The 21,580-nt window shown below is 47.2% G+C and overlaps 2 protein-coding genes and 1 long non-coding RNA gene across 5 annotated transcripts in view; 1 reads left to right on the forward strand and 2 right to left on the reverse strand.

Moving 5' to 3' along the window:
• The window catches only part of SLC75A1 (solute carrier family 75 member 1), a 6,966-nt gene extending 6,752 nt beyond the window's left edge, over positions 1-214 (reverse strand). For 2 of the 3 annotated variants that reach the window (XM_027773589.1, XM_006152922.3), the window contains exon 1: positions 134-214. The gene's annotated coding sequence lies outside the window, so the exon portion shown is untranslated. Of the gene's footprint in view, positions 1-93 lie in introns of all 3 variants that reach the window. The other variant, XM_027773588.1, reaches the window with a different exon arrangement.
• A 78-nt stretch (positions 215-292) lies between these two features.
• Positions 293-2,180, forward strand: LOC114008604 (uncharacterized). Its single transcript, XR_003550120.1, has 2 exons — positions 293-1,114; positions 1,921-2,180. It is a non-coding gene; the product is annotated as an uncharacterized LOC114008604 (long non-coding RNA).
• Positions 2,181-4,158: 1,978 nt separating this feature from the next.
• Positions 4,159-21,580, reverse strand: part of NOP14 (NOP14 nucleolar protein) — a 34,101-nt gene continuing 16,679 nt past the window's right edge. Inside the window, exons 9-18 of the mRNA XM_006152933.3 lie at positions 20,330-20,460; positions 19,139-19,224; positions 17,685-17,820; positions 8,990-9,091; positions 8,174-8,327; positions 6,028-6,187; positions 5,341-5,488; positions 4,898-5,016; positions 4,575-4,730; positions 4,159-4,323 (exon numbers count right to left, since the gene is read on the reverse strand). Coding sequence (XP_006152995.1) covers positions 4,224-4,323; positions 4,575-4,730; positions 4,898-5,016; positions 5,341-5,488; positions 6,028-6,187; positions 8,174-8,327; positions 8,990-9,091; positions 17,685-17,820; positions 19,139-19,224; positions 20,330-20,460 — 1,292 coding nt within the window. The 3' untranslated portion in view covers positions 4,159-4,223. The remainder of the gene's footprint in view (positions 4,324-4,574; positions 4,731-4,897; positions 5,017-5,340; positions 5,489-6,027; positions 6,188-8,173; positions 8,328-8,989; positions 9,092-17,684; positions 17,821-19,138; positions 19,225-20,329; positions 20,461-21,580) is intronic.

The raw sequence follows: 21,580 nt of genomic DNA on the forward strand, positions 1-21,580 counted from the left end.
CACAGCCCACGCCCGGTCCAGCCGGTTGGCCGATCCACTCCGGTGCGGCAACCTCTGCTGGGTCGCGGGACGCACCGGAAGCGGAGCGCTCACCTATGCCGCGCGCAGCCCCGGGACCGCGCCCTGCCCGCACCTGCCGCGGCCGCAAGCTCGGTGGAGACCCAGACTGAAGAACCAATGCGGAATGGACCGCCAGGCGCGCTCCGTGAGCGGGGCGGGGCCAGCCACGCCCAGGGCACGCCCCGGAAGTGACGGGCCGCTCGCTGCTTCCTGGTCCGGTTGGCTGCGTGGGCGCCCCCGGCGTGCTGCTCCGCGAGCCTGGCGCTCCTCAGAGCCGAGTTGGGGAGACCGGTAGGGTGGCGGCTACCGGCCTGGGCGGAGAACGGTACTCCTTTATGCAGCGGTTAGGGCCCGGCACTCCTGCGCAGGCCCAGCGCGGCTCGGGGTCCTGCCTTTTTCCGGGCTGGCCCCGGGAGTGGTGGGCGTGGGTCAGGGCTAATGTGAGAGGCAGGCTATGGACTGTGCCCCCCACCCCTGCTACTGGGGGCGGAACTTCCCCTCCGAGGTCCAGGAGACTTTGGGTTCTCCACTCTGGCGGCCCCGACTCGACCCTCCTTGCCCACTCCCTTTTGCCAGTGTGGGTGCCTTCCGCACAGGCCATCATCCAGAAATACAGCTGTAGCCTCGAGCCTGCGTGAGCTCGGTGGGTTTAACTACACGCGTGTGTCCGTGTTCAACTACCGTGTGAGGATTGCGCCTGAAGCCCCAGCCTGTGGGCAGGCCTGGACCATCCAAAGGAGGAGCAGGTGCTCTGGTTTCGGAAGCACTGGTGCCAGTGCAGAGCTGGAGGACCATTCCATGGACCCATGGCGCCTGGAAGGGCTTTGGCCCGACTGCTGGCAAGGACAGTCAGGGAACTGGGAGCCAGTGTGTGGCCTTCTGTCTCACCGGCCGAATTGCCTGCGAATCTAGTCAATAGAGAATCCGAAACATACAGGGAGGGAATTCTGGGAAATGAAGCTGTTTCCAAGTTGACATATGAAAAAGCACCACTCTCCACGGTCATCTTGGCAGTCATGCATCCTCTTTAAACCATACTGCACTTCATATAAAGGTAAGGGCAAAGTCCCACTTTGGCCTAATGGATGCCATTATTCCATGTATAGCCAAAAGACAGCACATGTTACTTCTTTCCCCAAAGAGGACGTGTGTCCCCGTTTCCATGCTTGTGTGAGTCATTCTTTTCCAGCTGGATCGGGATTCCCCCTCAATGGCACATTACCCAGAGCTGGAGTCTTAAGTGTGAACTCGCTGCTTCACATTCTGTCCCCATTGGCAAGTGAAGTTCCCCTGGAAGGGCACTTCACAGATTGGCCCAGGGGCAGTTGCCTTGAACAACCACACCCCGAGTGTTGCTGCCAAGTCTCTGAAGAGATGAACTTTGTTGGGACCTGCCATCTGTCTCCCTGAGGTGGTGCTGAATAGAAGGTCCCCCCATCTCATCCCCCAGGTGACTATAGGACCCTCACATTGATTGGCAAGGCCACATCCACTTAGTCATCTGACTCAGTCCCACTTGCTTCCTGTCTGATCCTCTCTCCTGTTTCCTGGAGAGTTGTGTGAGGGTCCAGAGTGCAGGGCCTTGGCAAGCTGAAGCAATAACTGACAGAGTTTATAGGTATTCTGCCCTATAGCAATAAAAAAAGTTTCATTTATAATTGAAAATAATTTTTTACATAAAGTCTTGAGGCTATATGTCAGCAGCAGCCCAGCCCTGTGCAATGATGAGGTAACAACCTCCAGGTCTTTCTAGATTTGTGGAGTTATGCATCTGGTGAATATGACTCTGATAGGTCTTGGCAGGGCTTGTTGAGTGTACATGATCTAACCGACCTGGGCCTCATTCCCTTCATTTTGCAGACCCAAGGCTATCCTTGACAGTCTGAGCTTGAGCCTGACAGACCTACAGGTGGGTACAGTCCCAGTTCTCACTCTGATCTTCAAACCTACTAGTCCAGCTGTGGCCTTGACATGACTCTTGGATGTCTCCTCTGACCACCCATTCTGCACTTCAACTATTGCCTCAATAACCTCACATGTCAAAAGTCAAATTCCTGTTTCTCCCCATCAATCTCTTCTTGATGAAAGATCCCTTACTCATTAAAGAAGCTGGAAACGGATCTTTGTCACTTTCTTCCTTTTCACTCTTGCTTCCCCATTCCCACTCTAATAAATACATCTCATGGTCACTGTGGTGGCTGGAGGTGTGAACTCAGGCATGGGCTTCTCCATGTGTTAGAGCTGCCTTAACAGGGCTGGTCAGTGTGACCAGGCGTTTGTGTGACACAAACTTGGCCGATGTTGATCTTCCCCTGACTGCTGCCTCTGAGGACCAGGGGCTCAGCATTCCATTCTGATACAGAGCCAGGCAGGGGCCCTATAGTCATTTGGGGAATGAGACTGGGGGACCTTCTATTCAGCACCTCCTCAGGGAGACAGATGGCAGGTCCCAACAAAGTTCATCTCTTCAGAGACCTGGCAGCAACACTCAGGGTATGGTTGTTCAAGGCAGCTGCCCCTGGGCCAATCTGTGAAGTGCCCTTCCAGGGGAACTTCACTTCCTACAGCTCACAGCTCTTTCTGGGTCCAGTAAACCTGAGTGCTGACCGCCCTCCTAGTTAAGTACAGGTGATAGGCAACACTTTGCTGTTTAACTTACAAGGTTACGGCCTTAACCATAGGGCTCTACGTCTTCCAACTTATTCTGACCTCAAAGACTGCAGGGCATGGGGCCCAATTCTTCCCTCCCACCTTTCACAGTGCAGTATTTTAGATGACCCCAACCCCCAAAACCCAATGGAAAGATCAAATTAGGACAAGGCCAACTATGGCTGTTAAGATGGGGAGATTGGAGCCAGCAAGTGGTGTAATGATTAAGGTGCTGGACTCCCACATGGTCAACCATGGTTTGAGTCCTGGATCCAGTGGCTTGAAACTCACACTGGGCCCATATGTATACAGAGGATAATGGAGGATAGGGGATTGCGGTGTGGCTATACTCAGGGCAGGGGGATGGGGTGATTTCTTACTGTCTCTCCAGTGTGCACATGTGCCCTATAGCAAAAATCTTAAAAAAAAAAAAGGGGGGGGGGGAGAATTATGAGTGACTTTTTTTCTTTTTCTGACTTCAAAACTACTTACAAAATTCTTTCATCTAGGGGCCAGCCTGTGACGTGATGCTTAAGGCGGCTGGAACCTGCATGTACAACCATGTGGTTCAAGACCTGAACTTGGCAGCTTGAAAAACACCCTGGGCATGTGTGTGTGCATTCCTAAAATCCCGAAGGGAGAATGGAGATGGGACTGTAGTGTGGCCATCCCTCTTGGGGGGCTGACTTTTCACTTTCCCTCTCTCCCTCTTTCTGGCAAGTGCACATGCCCTGTAGCAAAACAGAAAAAGTTTAATTTATAATTGAAAATATTTTTTTACATAAATAACACTCTGAATTCTACACATAAAGGCAGATTCTATACATAATGGCGCCTTTAAATTCACGCTTGTGTTTGTGGATCAACCTCTTCCTTTCTTGCTCCTCCTTACTGCTGCCTTGCCTTTTTTCAAACTCGAGGCTAAAATCGGAAAGCCAGTGTTAGGATGGCAAGAATCAGGTCTGTCCCAGCACTCAGTCTGTTGGTGACTGCAGACATCTGGCTAATGACATCAGCCAGAATCTTTTAAGATCCAAAACTGGTGGGACTGGCAGGTGGTGTGGTTAAAGGTGCTAGACTCCCATATGGCTGACCACAATTCAAGTCCCGGGTCTGGTGGCTTGCTTTCTCATTTTCCCTCTCTCTCAGATCAAACTGGAAAATAAGAATAATAATAAATAAAATAGTTCTTTAAAAAAAAAAAAAGATCCCCAGCTGGTCACTTGTCTGAACATGAAGAACCATTATTAATATGGGGCTGTCAGAAAAGTCATCATGTATTTTTTCTATGTGAAAATGCATCATGATTTTTCTGACAACCCAACAGTTTATTAGCAAAAAGCTCTCAAGGAGGATTGTTCTTAATTCCATTTCGGAGCACTTCAGAATTCATTCTATGTCACCAGAAGAGATGTATCAAGAAGAACAAAAGCACAGTAAAAAAAAACATATGAACATGACAGCATCCTTTATTACTTTCAGTATAAAATACCTCCTTGTCTAATATACAAAATTTATTTTTTGAACTTTTTCCTCTTCAGAGCCTTCCATTCACCTTCCTGCGTAGCCAGGCTGTTAAAAAGCTGCTTCACTTTTCGCTTTCTTTCAGCATCCCTAAAAGAAAAAAAAAAAAGAAGCAAATGACCATCTTCTGATTAGCTCTTGAACGGTATCTTGCCCCTTTTCATATCAGAACATCAGCCTACAACTACTATGTCCAATCCAAATGGAGGAAAAATGGGGGAAACAAGCCTGCCCTGCCCCAGCCCTCAGCCACTGTGATGCTGGGGATGCTGGAAATCTGACCAGGGCCAGTACCAACTTGACCAGATGCTTTTCCCAGGGCCAACACATGTCCCTCTCACCGTTCCATGATCTCTGAGAGCTGCATCCTAGCCAGGAACTGATTATCCTTGCGGATTTCTCGGACGGCGCCTTTAAATTCACGCTTGTGTTTGTGGATCAGCCTCTTCCTTTCTTGCTCCTCCTTAGTGCTGCCTTGCTTTTTTCCAAACTCGAGGCTAAAATTAGAAAGCCAGTTTTAAGATGGCAAGAATCAGGTCTGTCCCACCACTCAGTCAGTCTGTTGGTGACTGCAACTGCTGCTCCGGGTCACTTCAGCAATGCTGGCCGAACACCCTCTGCTCTTGTGTGGCCCCAGTCTCCCTGGGGAAGCAATGACACTCACACTTTGACCAGTCGTGGGGTGAACAACTTCAGTGGGACTGGCTTGCTCTTCTCACAGACCAGTGGCCAATAGAGCTGCTTTTGGTTTTCTATCTCTGTCAGTACGCTTTGATATAGCTCCTGGAAAACATGCAAAAAGCTGAGAATGTGAGGGCCTGGCCAGTCAAACTCCTCCATGGACTGTGCAGCTGGCTTCAAGTCAGCAGTACAGAGCGGTGCCTCCACTGGGCTTATGCAGCCGCCTGGAGACAGCATGCAACAGTCCAGTTCAGGTCTCAGTCAGACTTGCTCTGGTCATTTTATTTCCCTTTTGTGTTTATGACTTTTTAAAGATGGTGTCCACAATGTTTAAAGCTCAGTGGCAAAAACACCCACCACCTTGGTTCTAGCCCATGGACACATCCAAGCCCAGGGCAGAGCACTGTAGTGGCCAGGAAGCCTCACCTGGAGGTCACGGGGTTGGCTGCAGTCCACTGGGTTCTCTGTCAGGAGGGCCCGGAGGGGCCTGGTGATGGCATGGAAGGATGGCAGTGTGCTATACATGAGCACGCAGTGCTTCAGCAGAGCCAGACACACAGCGAGACAGGACAGTCTGTGAGGGCAAGCAGCAAGGAAGAGAGGAGTTCATTCTCGCTCAGTTATTGACAAAACCAACAGCCCTGGCAAAAACGACAATCTCCCACATATAGCTCCAGTGTGGGCCACCTCAGCAGATCGTGCTATTTCTGTCTATGGGTAGCCACTGACAGCTCACCATATTGGACCTTAAGGAAAAACGTCGTCATGTTTTCCCAAACTTGCGTGAGGAAGGTTATGGCAAATGCAGTAATGACTTGAAAACAGTAGCTCCAAATTACTATTTACGAAATCAGGCAGATACGCTTGGAAAATCACATTTTAGGAAAGTTTATTTCCCCCATGGGGAGAAAGCTGCTGTCCTACCAACATGCCTCAGTAAGGCTTTTAACACATCCTTAAAGCAAGTGGTCATATGTATGAATGAGCTGAAAACAAGGGAATTCCTGGCGGTCAATCAGCAGTAGTTGTTTCTTTAGCCTTTTGGGACAGTGTGCAATGCCTGCTGATGCAAGCTCAGGCACAGGCCTTGGGTCCCGGGTTCTCCACACATACCTGATGTGGTTGGCCTCAGTTGTGGTCTGGACTTTCAGTCCACTCGCCCAGTGCAGGGAGAGGCTTCTCTTCTGCCACGTGGCCATATCCTCCTTGTCAGAGACCAAGAGCAATTCGGAGTTCTTCCCAAGCGCTCTGAAAGGGTGCACCAGAGTGTAACCTGAATGCCAAGTGCGACAGGACAGAGATGACCTAAATATTACAGAGGTCACAGGGCGGGCTCTGCAGTGGCAAGCCTTAGAAAGTTTGCCTTTTAACAAACAGGTAACGATTTTTTTTACTATTTTCCTAGGTTGTACCAGACATGAGTGAATGTTTCAACATGGGCAGGGACACTATGCTGAGGTGGGCGAGAGCTTTGGCAGGGGGCCAGTCAGAGGCCCACATGCTAGCAACAGACTTCCTATGGGCAGGTACATGCTACACATGGTTGTGGGTCCAAGAACACCCAAGAACAGACCGAAGTCCCTGCCCTTGTGTGGGAAATAGACAAGAGCCATGGAACAAATGAATCAGATACAACATGGGGAAGCAAAACTGGATGGACAGAAGAAAAGCAGAGAACAAAGGGCCAGTGCGTAGTGCTGGGTGACTACTGCAGGTGCAGGATTCACCAGAGGGCAGAGGTGGCTTCTCTGAGGGTGATGTCAGCAGAGACCCAGAGGGTGTGCAAAAGTTGGTTAACCCAGTCATCACCACCTAGAACAACTGAGGCAGAAGGGATGGCCTGCTGGAGGAGCCCAGGAACAGTGAGCAGAGGTGGCCAAAGCAAGAGCAGAGAGCAGTCAGCCAGCCCTGCCCCACCCACCACTAAACCAAGGTGAGCGCTCCCCTTTCCTCCTGTGCTCCATCCCAGTACCCAGCTTTCTACTGCAGCACCTCATGCACTAGGCTGTGATGCTCTCCTGAGGGCTCTCCCTGAGGCAGAGATCACGCTGGACTAGGCCTCTCTGGTGCCTAACACAGCCAGACACACAGCAGCTGGCAGTGTCTCGGGAATCACAGTCAGGGAAGTCATGCCATAAGGAGAAAACCAAAAGACAGTTGGCAGAATTAGAGTCCTGAGCTAGAGATATCTCTAGCTAGGTACCTCTTCAGAAAAAACTTTTTTTTTGAGACAGAGATTTTTGCTATAAGGTGTGTGTGCTCGCCAGAGAGAAAGCAAGAAATCCCCCCCCGGGGAGATGGCCACATCACAATCCCTTCTCCTTCATTCTCCTCTCGGGGTCTTGGGCATGCACACACATGCGCCCGGCATGAGTTTAAGCCACTGGGTCCGGGACTCAAACTGCAGGCGACTACATGGGAGTCCAGTGACATAGCCATTACACCAACTGCTGGTCCCGAGATTTTGATATATATTTTGGAACATGTCTTGGGCACATTTCAGTTCAGACTTGCCCCATGTGGCTCTTGGTGACAGTCCTGGAAAGCATAGGTAAACAATGCTGCCTCTTGAAAACGCAGGTGTGCATGCATACTTAATAGAAGAACAAAAAGGTACTGTTACTCTTGATAGTAAGACTTTAGAGTTTGTCTACTTTTTCCATATTCTAAATTTTCTACAAAAATACGAATTTTTGGGGGGGAGAGATTTTTGCTATAGGGTGCGTGCGCTCGCCAGACAGACAGAGACATAGAGACAGAAAGCGAGAAATCACCCCCCACGGGGGATGGTCATGCCACAATCCCTTCTCCTCCATTCTCCTCTCAGGATCTTGGGCATGCACGCACACGCACCTGGCATGAGTTTTAAGCCACCGGGTCCGGGACGCGAACCGTGGTCAACTACGTGGGAGTCCAGCGACATAGCCTTTACGCTAACTGCTGGTTCCCAAAATACGAATATTTTTTTAAAATTCTGAAGTATAATATATTTGAAAAAAGCTCCCTCAGAGGGCAGCAGGTGGCATGGTGGTTAAGGTGCTGGATTTCCACATGGCTGACTATGGCAGTTTTAAAATCACACTGGGTGCATGTGTATGCATGCTCAGTATCCAGAAAGGAGAATGTAGATGGGATTGAGGTAGGCCCATCCCCCCTGGGGGGGTGATTTCTCACTTTCCCTTTCTGTCTCACTGTGGTGAGTGCATGTGCCCTATGACAAAAAAAAAGAAAAAAAATAAGCTTCTTCAAATCTACTCACCTCGGTGTTGCTTATTTGGAGTTGCTATGTAAAGAATCCCAAGAAGAAAATTAATAAGCTCAGGTATAAACCTCTGAGACAAGGACACGTACTCCAGGAACAAGCAGCACACAAACAGGCCCTTCACCACGTCTTGCAGGGACAGGATGGGGCACTGGAAAGGAACACACAGGGGCTGGTTACTGCTCTGGAATGACGGCTAGGACACAGCACTAGGCAGACAGCGTGGCTTCCCAGGTCAACTGTGTACCACACTGCCTTCATCTGTGTGGAGGGACGCTCTGCAGCTCACGGCCGTCTTAAGAGGATCATATGCGATGGAGGGAAGACACAGAGCTTTGTAGACTGAAGTTCTATCCATATGTGGAGTGTGATTACACCAGCATGCACCACCACACGCTCCATAAAGGAAAAGGAAATAAAGGAAATGCTGGAACGTTTGAAAGCTAAACAGGGAAGAGAAACAAACCCCTGCCAGACTTGATACTTCACCACTAACTTGGAAGGCTATTTGGGGAGGGGGAGGCACACCCTCTATAACCTTGAGTTGTCCATTAGATTCTGTCCCCCCCCCCGGCCCCAGTCTCCCAGGGGACTGCTTGAGCTGGGAACTCTGAGGGGGGGTTGGGGCAGTTTCTGACTCTCTTGGAGGTTGTCACAGGCCCTGTGCAATAAGCTCTCTTACGCCAACCTCAACGGTCAGGCTCCATGGACCTTAAAGAGACATGCTTTGGTTCAATGAGGCTCCAAGGAGGCATGGGTCTGCTGGCCTTTTGGTGGGGCTGACCCTGCCTGTGCATGGAAAAGAGGACGCACCTTCGTGAGCAGCTGGCTCATGCACACCAGAGCAGGAGTTACAACTGGATGGCAGAAGTCTGAGGTTGGAAACAACAACCCAGCAATTTTCAAATAAATGAGCTGTAAAAGAAACATTATCACAAAAATTTAAGAAGGTAACGAACTTTAAAATAATGCCCTTAAAAGGGGCCCAACATCAAAACTAGTCTTACAATTCCTAGTGAAACACAGTGGAGCATCCACAGACTCCATGAGTCACACTGTAACCTCGTGGCAGTCATTGTCTCTCCAGGGCAGGGGCTGCCTTGTCACCTACCTGGACACACAAGAGAACTCCCACTCTCTCCCCCACACAGCAGACTCTTCTGGAATATGTGATGATTCTTAGGTGGACTTGTAACTAGAAATGAAATGGGACTACCCTATCCTGTGGGCCGGCAGTCCTGGGGCTTCAGGCTTATGGGGCCAGGGAGGGTGTCTGCCAACTGAGTACTCATCGTCCTTTCTGCCTCTGCTCAGAAGTCTCAGCCTTTTACTCTAAGCTTACTTTCCCCTTAAGCTCAGAGGGTAAAAAAAAAAAAAAAAAAAAAATCTCCCTTTCTATTTCTACTTCCTAAAGCGTGTTGGGAAGAATGGCATGTGCTTCATAGTTTGCTTTGGTCCCAATACGAAACTGGTCTCTGCGCCACATCCTGATATTACCGTGATAATGAAAACCCACTCTGGGTGTGGCAAGAAAGCAATACTTTTTTCTCTGCTAGAAGCTAGAGCTAGGGAGATTATATCTATAGATATCTATCTATGGATATAGATATAGGTAAGTATATTCATATATGTAAGATGGGTACAGAGAAAACTTTCTGGACTGAAGAAAAATGTCAGTATCTGCAGCACAACGCGGTGGCTCAGAGTCTACTTTACAATCAAATCCTGGTACTGGGCAAGTTACTTGAGCTCTCTATTTCCTCATCTGTGTAACAGGACTGCTAAGTACACTCAACTCATACCATGCAGTCATTTTGAGGGTTAGAGGTCATGTGTAACCAGCCTATGCTGTGAGCACTGAAAATATGCAGCTCACATTTCCTTTTTCACCCAGACCTTTCAAAAAATACTCAGGTGGCATGGTGGTTAAGGCGCTGGACTCCCATGTGGCCAACTGCAGTTCAAGTCCCAGACCTGGTGACTTAAAACACACTGGGTGCATGTGTGCCCCAGACCCAAATCCCAAGAGACTGGAGGAGACGGTATTGTGGCATGGCCATCCCCACCCTGGGGGCGATTTCTCTCTATCTGTCTCTGTCTCTCTGGCAAACATATCTGTCCTGTAGCAAAAATCTGTCTAAAAAAAAAATTGCTCATAAATCTCTTACTAATTGTCTTAGCCATATGGCGTTGAACTTTTCACAAAGAATAAGACAGAAATGGGGGCTGAATGGTGGCACAGCAGTAAAATGCAACAATCTGTGAGGTTGACCCACATGGGAAGGTTCTAGGTGCACATCCAGAGACCTTCCTGAGTACACCAGGCATGTGCATTCCCATGACCTAGGGCTGGCTAGGGCTCAGGCTATATTGTAGCATCAGGACCCTGTCTCTCTGTTTATCTCTATTTTTTAAAAAATGTTTGCTCTAGGGTGCATGCACTTGCCAGAGACAGAGATGGAGAGTAAGGGGGTGAGAAAGGACGCCCCTAAAGGGGATGGTCATGCCACAATTCCCTCTCCATTCTTCTCTTGGGTTCTTGGTCATACACACACATGTGCCTGGTGTGTTTTTCTGGCTGCTGGGTCCAGAACTTGAGCTGCAGTCAGCCATGTGGGATCCAGCTGCCTTAACCTTCACACCATCTGCTCACCCACTGTTTCTCTTACTCATCAAAGAGACAGGTAAATAGAAATTTTAAAGAGTTACTTTCAATAGCTTCTGATACTGTCTGTCAGCTGCTGGATCAGGCTGGTAACAGCGTCAGATGAGCCTTTTTACTTGGGTGCACTTGGTTTCAAAACTGATAGTTTAGTTATGCCAGTCGTGTGTGCGTGTGTGCCCAAGATCCCGAGAGGAGAATGGAGAAGGGATTGTGGTGTGGCCATCCTCCTTGGGGGGTGATTTCTCGCTTTCTATCTCTCTGTCTCTGTCTTTCTGGCGAGCGTACGTGCCCTATAGCAAAAAAAAAACAAAAAACCAAAACCAAAACCAAACAAACCAACGAACAAACAAAAAAAACCCTGATAGTTTAGGAGGATTTAAGTATAGCCAGAAGAGGGGGAGCTCTTACTATCAGAAATGGACAGAAGTCTCTGGAATATTTTTTTTACCAAGCAAGAAGAAAAACTTCTTTTGCTAATAATGGCAAATATGATTCCTTTCTAGCCACAAATAAGGTTTTGTTGCTTTGTTTTTATTGCAAAATACACAGTGACAAAAACCGTTTTAAGCAAAATCAACAGACAAACCAGGATAAGTTTTTTTTGCAACTCCTAAGTATCTGTTACCTAGAACTCACACAAAATCTCTAAGAAAAAGATCAACATCCCTTGTAGAAAAATTTGCAAGATATGAAAAGCTTGTGCACAGAAATTAATAATTTTTTTTTCTTTTGAGAGGTTTTTGCTACAAGGCGCGTGCGCTCGCCAGAAAGACAGAGACAGACAGAGAGACAGAAAGTGAGAAATCACCCCCTGGGGCATGGCCACGCTGCAATCCCTTCTCCTCCAGTCTCCTCTTGGGATCTTGGGTATGCACGCACACGCCTGGTATGAGTTTAAGTCACTGGGTCCGGGACTCAAACTGCAGTCAACTACATGGGAGTCCAGCGACATAGCCATTATGCTAACTGCAGGTCCCAGAAATTAGTCATTTTTTTAAAAGAGAGATTTTTGGTATAGACCATGTGTACCTGCCAGAGAGACAAAGTGAGAAATCATCCCCCGCGGGGGGAAGGGGGGTGGCCCCACCACAGACCCTTCTCCTCTGTTCTCTTCAGGATTTTAGGCAGGTACACATGTATACGTGCCTGGCCTAAGTTTCAAGCCACTGGGTCCAGGTCTGGTTCAGGCAACTTCAACACACCCCATTCTGTTACTGTAAAAATGAGCAGAGGGGCCGGCAGGTGGCATGGTGGTTAAAGGTGCTGAACTCCCACATGGCCAACCATGGTTTAAGACCTGGACCTGGTGTCTTGATTTCTTGCCTTCTCTCTCTCTCTCTCTCTGTAATCAAATTTAAAAATAATAATAACAAATAAAGTTAAATAAAATAATTTAGTAAAAAAAAAAATGAGAGCAGAGGCCCATAAGGCCACGTCCTTGAGGAAGTGGGTAGAAAGTGCCATTTCAGTAACACAAGCTACCTTGAAGTTTTCCCACAATCACATCGAATATAGATACACAGCTATTTTTTTTTTTTTTTGAGAGGTTTTTTGCTACAGGGCGCATGTGCTTGTCAGAGAGATAGAGACAGAAAGCGAGAAATCATCCCCCAGGGGGGATGGCCATGCTGCAATCCCTCCTCCCCCATCCTCCTCTTGGGATCTTGGGCACGCACGCACACACGCCTGGTTTGAGTTTAAGCTACCAGATCCGAGACTCCAACCACGGTCGACTACATGGGAGCCCAGCGACATAGCCATTACACTAACTGCTGGTCCCAATACACAGCTATTCTAAAGCAACGATGATGGCAAGATCTGGCTCTTGGGAGACCTACCATGGACCAGGTAGAGCCACAGACTGTACTGACATGAGGTACCAAAAAGGGTAGTTGATTAGAACAGCGAGGCTTTGTAGGATCTCAGGAAACCTCTGTCCTGTCCAGAGGCACTGAGAAATCTTCCAAAGCACTGGGAACTTATCTCTCTGCTCCATAACGAACTCAGAAATGCCAGACACAAACCCTGGTCCTGGCAGAGACTGTAGTATCGCCACAGAACTACTAGCCAAGCCTTCTAAAGAGCCCCTGAACCCCTCAACCAGGGGCTCTAAGGAGTATGAGGCAGCCCGGATGGCAGGGCTAGAAGGGAGCCCTTGCTAGTTCCATGCCCCACCTTGGGCCACACCTATTAGTCCTCACCTCAGCAGCAACAGAACCAAGCATGAGCGACAAAATGGTCATGGTAAGGATGGCTACCATTTACTGACGGCTGTGACCCCTCCTCTCCAAGCCCCTTCCTGAACTACCTTCAGAGATGTTGTCCCCAGCCTCAGTTTCTATAGTCTCTGATATTTCCAGTTTCATTATACCTCCTTTGATACATGACATGAAATTTATGGTGAGGCCATCTCCCCAGGGAGTGATTTCTTGCTCTCTGTCTCTCTGGCAAGTGCACACACCCTATAACAAAAAAATATCTCTTAAAAAAAAAGAAGAAAGGGGGGAACCAGCAGTTAGCGTAATGGCTATGTTGCTGGACTCCCACGTAGTCGACCGCGGTTCGCGTCCCGGACCTGGTGGCTTAAAACTCACACCGGGCGCGTGTGCGTACATGCCCAAGATCCCAAGAGGAGAAGGGATTGTGGTGTGACCATCCCCCCCCCGGGGGGGGGATTTCTCGCTTTCTGTCTCTCTGCCCTGTCTGTCTGTCTGGCGAGCACACACGCCTATAACGAAAATCTCTCCAAAAAAAAAAAAAAAAAAGAAGAAGAAGAAAGAAATCAGGACCTGGGATTTAAGCTCAGGCAGCCTGACTACATCCTTCACCATACCCTCTTCCCACTCACACTCCTTAGCAAAAAACAGGCTCAAAGGAGACTGAGAAGGTCTCCTGGGCCCATGGCTCAGTGTCTTCAACAGCACTTGACACCTAACAGACACCCAGTGGTCGCTGATTAAACAGGTCATGTGTAATGCAGCTGCTGGGCTGAGGGTCACTGAACTAATCAAAGTCGTCAGCAAAGTTCATGTATTCTGGCTCAGATCCTGTTTTGGGGGTGTCTAGTAAAACCAGTAACAGAAATCCTGTATTTGAATCTGCTAATTACTGTTCATCTATTTCTTTTCTTCTGTTCTTCTATTTGCTATAGGGTGTGTGTGCACGCTGAGAGACGGAGTGGGCTGGGTAAGAAAGCACACCTGAGAGGGCTGGCCATGCTGCAGTGCCCTCTGCTCCATTCTGACCTTCGGATTTGGGCACACACTCACACATGCCTGATGTTTCTAAGTTCAGGACTCAAACAATGCAACTGGCTACATGGGACCCAACCACCTTAACCCTTTCACCACAGGCTGGCTCTACTGTCAATCTATTTCAACACAAGCACTAGAAAATGGAATAGACAGCACTTCCAAGCAAGTATTTCTTGAAAGTTGGTGCAGTTGAAAATATAGCATAATCTACATAGGCTGTTAAAAATCTCAAAGTAACACTCAATATTGGCCAGTACGTAAACCAGATGTCACTCTCTAGCACACCTCTCACTCTGCTACCTCCACGACCATGTCTGACAAACCCGAATGGCTGAGATCAAGCTCAGTAAGCTGAAACGAAAGAAGTCAGAAACACAGGAGAAAAACTCACTGCCTCCCAAAGAAACAGTCGAAGTAAGCAGGTGAATCCACCTGAGGCATGCAACCCCGATGTGCACTGCCTTCCACGAGCACTGCCTTCTTACTTGACTTCTTTTAGCTGTTTAACTTTGTAAGATGATAAGAGGCTGGATCAAGTTTAAATGCCTGCTGCTCCCTTCACATCAAGGAATCGAGAACCACTAACAATGAAGGCGTGCCTGCCCCTCCCATTTGCCCATCTGGCTGGCAGAGAAGAAAAATAACTTGAATGTTGGTGAAGGAAGAAGCTGGGTGGGAGGACAGGGAAATGTAGAATAAAAACCAAGCTGATCATGGGGACCAGCATAATGGCTATGTCACTGAATTCCCATGTAGCCGACCACGGTGCGAGTCCCAAACCCGGTGGCTTAAACTCATGCTGGGCACGTGCGTGCATGTGTCCACGATCCTGAGAGGAGAATGGAGAAGGGATTGTGGCGTGGCCATCCCCCTTGGGGGGGTGATTTCTCACTTTCTATCTCTCTGTCTCTGTCTGTCTTTCTGGCGAGCACACGTGCCCTATAGCAAAACAAACAAACAAAACAAGCTGATCCAAGGTGTCCTATAGGCTACAAAATGCAGTGTAATTAGAGTGCCCTTTTTTGGTTCAAATTATTTTAATTATTGGACTACATGTTTTTTAAAATATGCAAATAGTTTTGTTTGTTTGCTTTTTAGGTTTCGCCATAGGATGCATCTGCTCACCAGAGAAAGAGAGAGAGAGAATGAAAGTAAGAAATCATGATCCATGGGGAATGACACCACAATCCCTTCTCCTCCATTTTTCTCTTGGGATTTTGGGAGCACATGCACATGGTCCAAGTGTGATTTTCAAGCTATCAGGTCCAGAACTCAAACCATGGATGGCTACGTGGGAATCAAACAGGTCATGTGTAATGCAGCTGCTGGGCTGAGGGTCACTGAACTAATCAAAGTCGTCAGCAAAGTTCATGTATTCTGGCTCAGATCCTGTTTTGGGGGTGTCTAGTAAAACCAGTAACAGAAATCCTGTATTTGAATCTGCTAATTACTGTTCATCTATTTCTTTTCTTCTGTTCTTCTATTTGCTATAGGGTGTGTGTGCACGCTGAGAGACGGAGTGGGCTGGGTAAGAAAGCACACCTGAGAGGGCTGGCCATGCTGCAGTGCCCTCTGCTCCATTCTGACCTTCGGATTTGGGCACACACTCACACATGCCTGATGTTTCTAAGTTCAGGACTCAAACAATGCAACTGGCTACATGGGACCCAACCACCTTAACCCTTTCACCACAGGCTGGCTCTACTGTCAATCTATTTCAACACAAGCACTAGAAAATGGAATAGACAGCACTTCCAAGCAAGTATTTCTTGAAAGTTGGTGCAGTTGAAAATATAGCATAATCTACATAGGCTGTTAAAAATCTCAAAGTAACACTCAATATTGGCCAGTACGTAAACCAGATGTCACTCTCTAGCACACCTCTCACTCTGCTACCTCCACGACCATGTCTGACAAACCCGAATGGCTGAGATCAAGCTCAGTAAGCTGAAACGAAAGAAGTCAGAAACACAGGAGAAAAACTCACTGCCTCCCAAAGAAACAGTCGAAGTAAGCAGGTGAATCCACCTGAGGCATGCAACCCCGATGTGCACTGCCTTCCACGAGCACTGCCTTCTTACTTGACTTCTTTTAGCTGTTTAACTTTGTAAGATGATAAGAGGCTGGATCAAGTTTAAATGCCTGCTGCTCCCTTCACATCAAGGAATCGAGAACCACTAACAATGAAGGCGTGCCTGCCCCTCCCATTTGCCCATCTGGCTGGCAGAGAAGAAAAATAACTTGAATGTTGGTGAAGGAAGAAGCTGGGTGGGAGGACAGGGAAATGTAGAATAAAAACCAAGCTGATCATGGGGACCAGCATAATGGCTATGTCACTGAATTCCCATGTAGCCGACCACGGCTCGAGTCCCAAACCCGGTGGCTTAAACTCATGCTGGGCACGTGCGTGCATGTGTCCAAGATCCTGAGAGGAGAATGGAGAAGGGATTGTGGCGTGGCCATCCCCCTTGGGGGGGTGATTTCTCACTTTCTATCTCTCTGTCTCTGTCTGTCTTTCTGGCGAGCACACGTGCCCTATAGCAAAACAAACAAACAAAACAAGCTGATCCAAGGTGTCCTATAGGCTACAAAATGCAGTGTAATTAGAGTGCCCTTTTTTGGTTCAAATTATTTTAATTATTGGACTACATGTTTTTTAAAATATGCAAATAGTTTTGTTTGTTTGCTTTTTAGGTTTCGCCATAGGATGCATCTGCTCACCAGAGAAAGAGAGAGAGAGAATGAAAGTAAGAAATCATGATCCATGGGGAATGACACCGCAATCCCTTCTCCTCCATTTTTCTCTTGGGATTTTGGGAGCACATGCACATGGTCCAAGTGTGATTTTCAAGCTATCAGGTCCAGAACTCAAACCATGGATGGCTACGTGGGAATCCAGCACCTTAACCATCATGGCGCTGGTTGACCTTGAGAATAAGAAGTTTTAAAACCTTGAAAAAAAGAATCTGCGAGGGACCAGCAGATGGCATAATGGTTACGTCACCAGACTCCCACATAGTCGACAGCAGTTTGAGTCCTGGATGCGGCAGCTTGAAACTCATGCCAGGCACATATGCATGTGTGCTCAAGATCCCAAGAGGAGAATAGAGAAGGGACTGCAATGTGGCCATTCCCCGGGGTGGTGGTGGTGTGTGATTTCTTGCTTTCTGTCTGTCTCTCCAGCAAGTACATGCACACTATAACAAAAATCTCTCTTTCTAAAAAAAAAAAAAAAAATGAGTAGTTCAGTGTCCCAGTGTTGTTAGTGAAACCAGCCACAGGCTTGATTCTTTATGAAAGCACAATAGCTCTACTTACTTTAAAAGTCTCTGTCATTTACACTAAATACAGCTGTGGTCATGTGGAATCAATTAGAATCATTTTATTACATACTTCCATCCCTCATGGGTGAACCACCCTCTCCCAGGACTTAAGGTTCTCTTCCCAGGTCACTTACGAAGCGTCAGGGCACTGCACCCTCTCAAAACATTATATTCATCACCAGCCCGTCTCTCCTGGATGGTGCCAAACAGACCTTGATTTCTAGTGGCTGTAAGGCAACGATTCAATTAAGCCTGCCTCAGCTTACCAAGTCTAAGCCTGGGAACGCTGCCCGGCCTTTGGTCTCAATCATTTCTTCCATTTCATGCATGGCATCTCGGAGGACAAACTTTACGGAGTCACTTGCAGATTCAGGAAACATCTGGCAAAGATTATACAACTGCCTGTTATGCAGAAAAGTAAGTCAGGAGAGGATAATAACAGATAATAAAATCACGGACAGAAAAAAAACAAAACAAACAAACAAAAACCAAAACCATTTTTCTGGGAAGTTACCTGCTGACTGAGCAAGTTAACCCCTGGTTATCTCCACTTTTCTTCTTACTGCTATCTGGCTGGCCTCCCTGTTGATCCAATCATTTTAATAAGTTTTTTTTTTTTTTTTTTTTAAAGAGATTTTTGCTATAGGGCATGTGCCCTCGCTGGAGAGACAGAGACAGAAAGCAAGAAATAACCCACCAGGGGGATGGTCACACTGTAATCCGTTCTCTATTCTCCTCTTGGGATTTTGGACATGCACAAAAACACGCCCAGAATGAGTTTCAAGCTGCTGGGTCTAGGAAGTGAACCATGGCTGGCCATGTGGGAGTCCAACAATGTAACCACTATGCCGTCTGCTAGTCCTGATAGTGTTTTATAATAATCTACAATCATTTTTTGCCGTCGCCTCAAAATCTGTCCACAACAGTTTAGTGGTGGTTGAAACAGCTCTATTTATGATAATACCACTGGGAGCACATTTTACGTGCTCGGCAGCTGACAGATCCAAGGCGCTTTACACATTAGCTTACTTATTTCTCACGACAAGCATTTTTGTAACAGAATTGCTTTGTGAATGCAAAGCCAAGAAGGAGGTTGGTCTCACAGGGCGAGACAGGGCAGGAAGCCAGCCCCACACTGGCACTTTGAGGTGCAGGCTCTCACTGACCCAGATGCTAGCACATGCCTCCTGACGGGAACTCTGCTCCCCTAGCTTATTCTAGCAGCCATAGCTGTTTGTCTCGCTAGGGCCAGAATCTGCCACAGCCATTCCTGTGCAGGACAAGAGGGACACGCTTCCCTAGGAGAGGCTCTCAGATGCCTACAGAGCCAGCCCCACTGGGACGCAGGAAGCATCTGCCCTGCATGTCAAATGTTTCTCAGTTCACCCAGAGTTTGAAACTTTGTTAGTGAATGAAAAAAAGAATTAGCCACTTGATACTATAAACTAACCTGAAGGGATTCAATTGTTATAAAGCCAGCTTGTGGTTAAAATCAAACTGCATCTCAGATTATAGTGACTAAGCAGCCAGTGTTAGGTGGGGCATCAGTGCTGATCGCTGCAGTGGTTGCCACTGTGAGCCTGTCTACGAGTTCTGCAGGTAATCCACCTCTCTGCTGTGTTCACATCACCATTCTACCTTAGTTACTCAGATATTTTTATGAGGAGAAAAACTGTTCACCTCAGCCCCACATCCCAGACAAAACATCAATTTTACTTACACAACCAACTTATCGATTACTCTGAGGTCTGGTGGATCACTGGTAGCCAGATCTCCAACATACTCCAAAAGGAAGCCAAAGAGTTTCTGCAGGAACATGAATTGGAAAACAGAACTCAGTACCTAGTACTGAGGGTAAAACCATAGGCATGAAGCTTCCATGTACCCACACCTGAGTGAACCTGTAGTGCATTAGGACTTAGGCCCACAGATGTGAAAATCCGTACAGAGAGACACTGTTAGACCCTGCTGCACAGGAGGAGATGCAGAAAGAAGAGAACACTCAGGACCAGATGCATACTTCCACAGAATGGCAGGTAACATGTAACTATTATCTTGTTTTAACAAGACTGGCGAGCCAGCAGTTGGCATGGGGGTTAAGGTGCTGGAATCCCACATGCCATCTGCAAAGTTGGAGTCCTAGACCTGGAAGCTTGAAAATCGTGCCGGGCATGTGTGCATGGGTTGCCCAAAATGCCAAAAGGAGATTGGGAAGAAGGGACTATGGCATGGCCACCCCGCTGGGGGTGATTTCTCACTTTCCCTCTCTCTGCTTTTCTGTCTCTCATTGGTGAGTATGCATGCCCTATGGCAAAAGCCTTAAAAACAAAACAATATCATGAAGGCAACTGGCACTATACCCTGCTAACAATAAATATGTACCGTTTACTGAAATAAAAAAGGTATGTTTCTACTGAACTATTTGCCTAAAAGCCTGATTTTGCCACTGGATGGCCACATGAGCCTTAGCTTCCTCACCTGCAAAGTGAAGGTAACAGTGCCTGCCTCCTCTGTGCCTGCTGCAAGGCTTAGAAGAAAGGCCAGATGCCAAAGGTTGACTCCTGACTGCTCTAAATAAAGGGCACCCAGCCACGATCACACAGATAGCCCAACGAGGCACTGCCCTGGCGGTCGGGGCGAAGTATACTTCATTGCCGTACAACTTTAAGCGATTCCAACATTCATATAGACAAGGAGGTCGTGTGAACACTCCTCATGCTCAACATGTTTAAACTAACATACTTTTTAAAAGAATTATTTTATTTAACTTTATTTTAATTTTACCAGAGAGAGCCCGGGGGGTGGGGGTGAGAAAGCAAGCTGCCAGGTCCGGGACCCTAACCATGGTTGGCCATGTGGGAGTCTAACGCCCTAAATCACCATGCCACTGCCAGGCCCTATACCAACATACTTCTAATTTTGCTTTATTTCCCACTGCAAGACTTGGATGGTTGCACTTCTGAATTCTCTCCACCACCAAAAGCTGTTCTTCCATCGATCTTCCTGATAATAAAGATTTCAGTTCCTCATAGGATTCAGGAGCTGCCAAAACACAAAGCAGACACCACGCTTAAACTTTAATATAAAAATTATTTAATTTTTGCTAATAGATGAAAACAATGTAAGCAAATAATCCTTTAAAAATAGGGGGGGAGGCTGGCAGGTGGTGTGGTGGATAAAGGCACTGGATTCCCACATGGCCAACCACAGTTCAAGTCCTGGACCTGGTGACTTGCTTTCTCACTTTCCCTTTCTCTCTATCTCTATCTGGTCAAAATTTAAAATAATAATAATAATAATAATAATAATAATGACAAATAGAATTACATAAATAAATCTTTAAAAAATGTAAGCAAAATTACTTTTTTCACTTAACAAATTAACAAGAGGTAATTAACATGTATTTTATATAAATATTTATTTTACCTCAATAATTACCACAAACACATCTAGTATTTGATTCAGCTCATCCTGAAGAGTCCACGACTTGATTGAGAAGGATTACGTGTCTGAGGCCTCATTGAGAAATAAATCTCACTTTTCCTTGATTAGGAACTGACTTAAACACCCATAACACATGGTGAGTTTTGGTGTCACAATGATGATTCTAGCACCCAGACTACTTCAGAATAGCTGGAAGGAGCCACAGTGAGCTAAGCAATGTCACTATGTGAGACTCTCACCCACTGAAGGTCACACCCATGGAGGCCAGCCTCTCCTAGCTTAACCTCTCCGGAAATAACCCTCAGTCACAGGACAATTCAGGATTACTTACGAGAACTAGAAAATTTCTTGCTATGTATCAGACAAAACAACATGTTACATTCTGTAGATCTAATGAGGCCGAAAAAGAAGGCCCAGGTTCAATGGAGGAAGCCAACTCACAGATAACTCATTGATTTCCCCAGCTTTGCCCTACCTGTCCATCACAAATGGTTGACTACTGAAAGGACCAGGAAGACACCATTATGGAAAGCCGTGTTTTGTTTATTCTGGGTACTGGTCCACGAAGCTGGACAGTCACTCAACCAAGGCCAACATTCGTGTCAGGCCTTGGATCAGTAGACAGGACATGAGAAGGCTGAACAAGTCTGACCACATAGCACAGAAATGAATGACAACAAGCCTACAAGTGCTTCCTTGGTTCCCATTCCATAAATGA

Source organism: Tupaia chinensis, unplaced genomic scaffold, assembly GCF_000334495.1.
Source record: "Tupaia chinensis unplaced genomic scaffold, TupChi_1.0 Scaffold000360_1, whole genome shotgun sequence".
Lineage (NCBI taxonomy): Eukaryota > Metazoa > Chordata > Mammalia > Scandentia > Tupaiidae > Tupaia > Tupaia belangeri.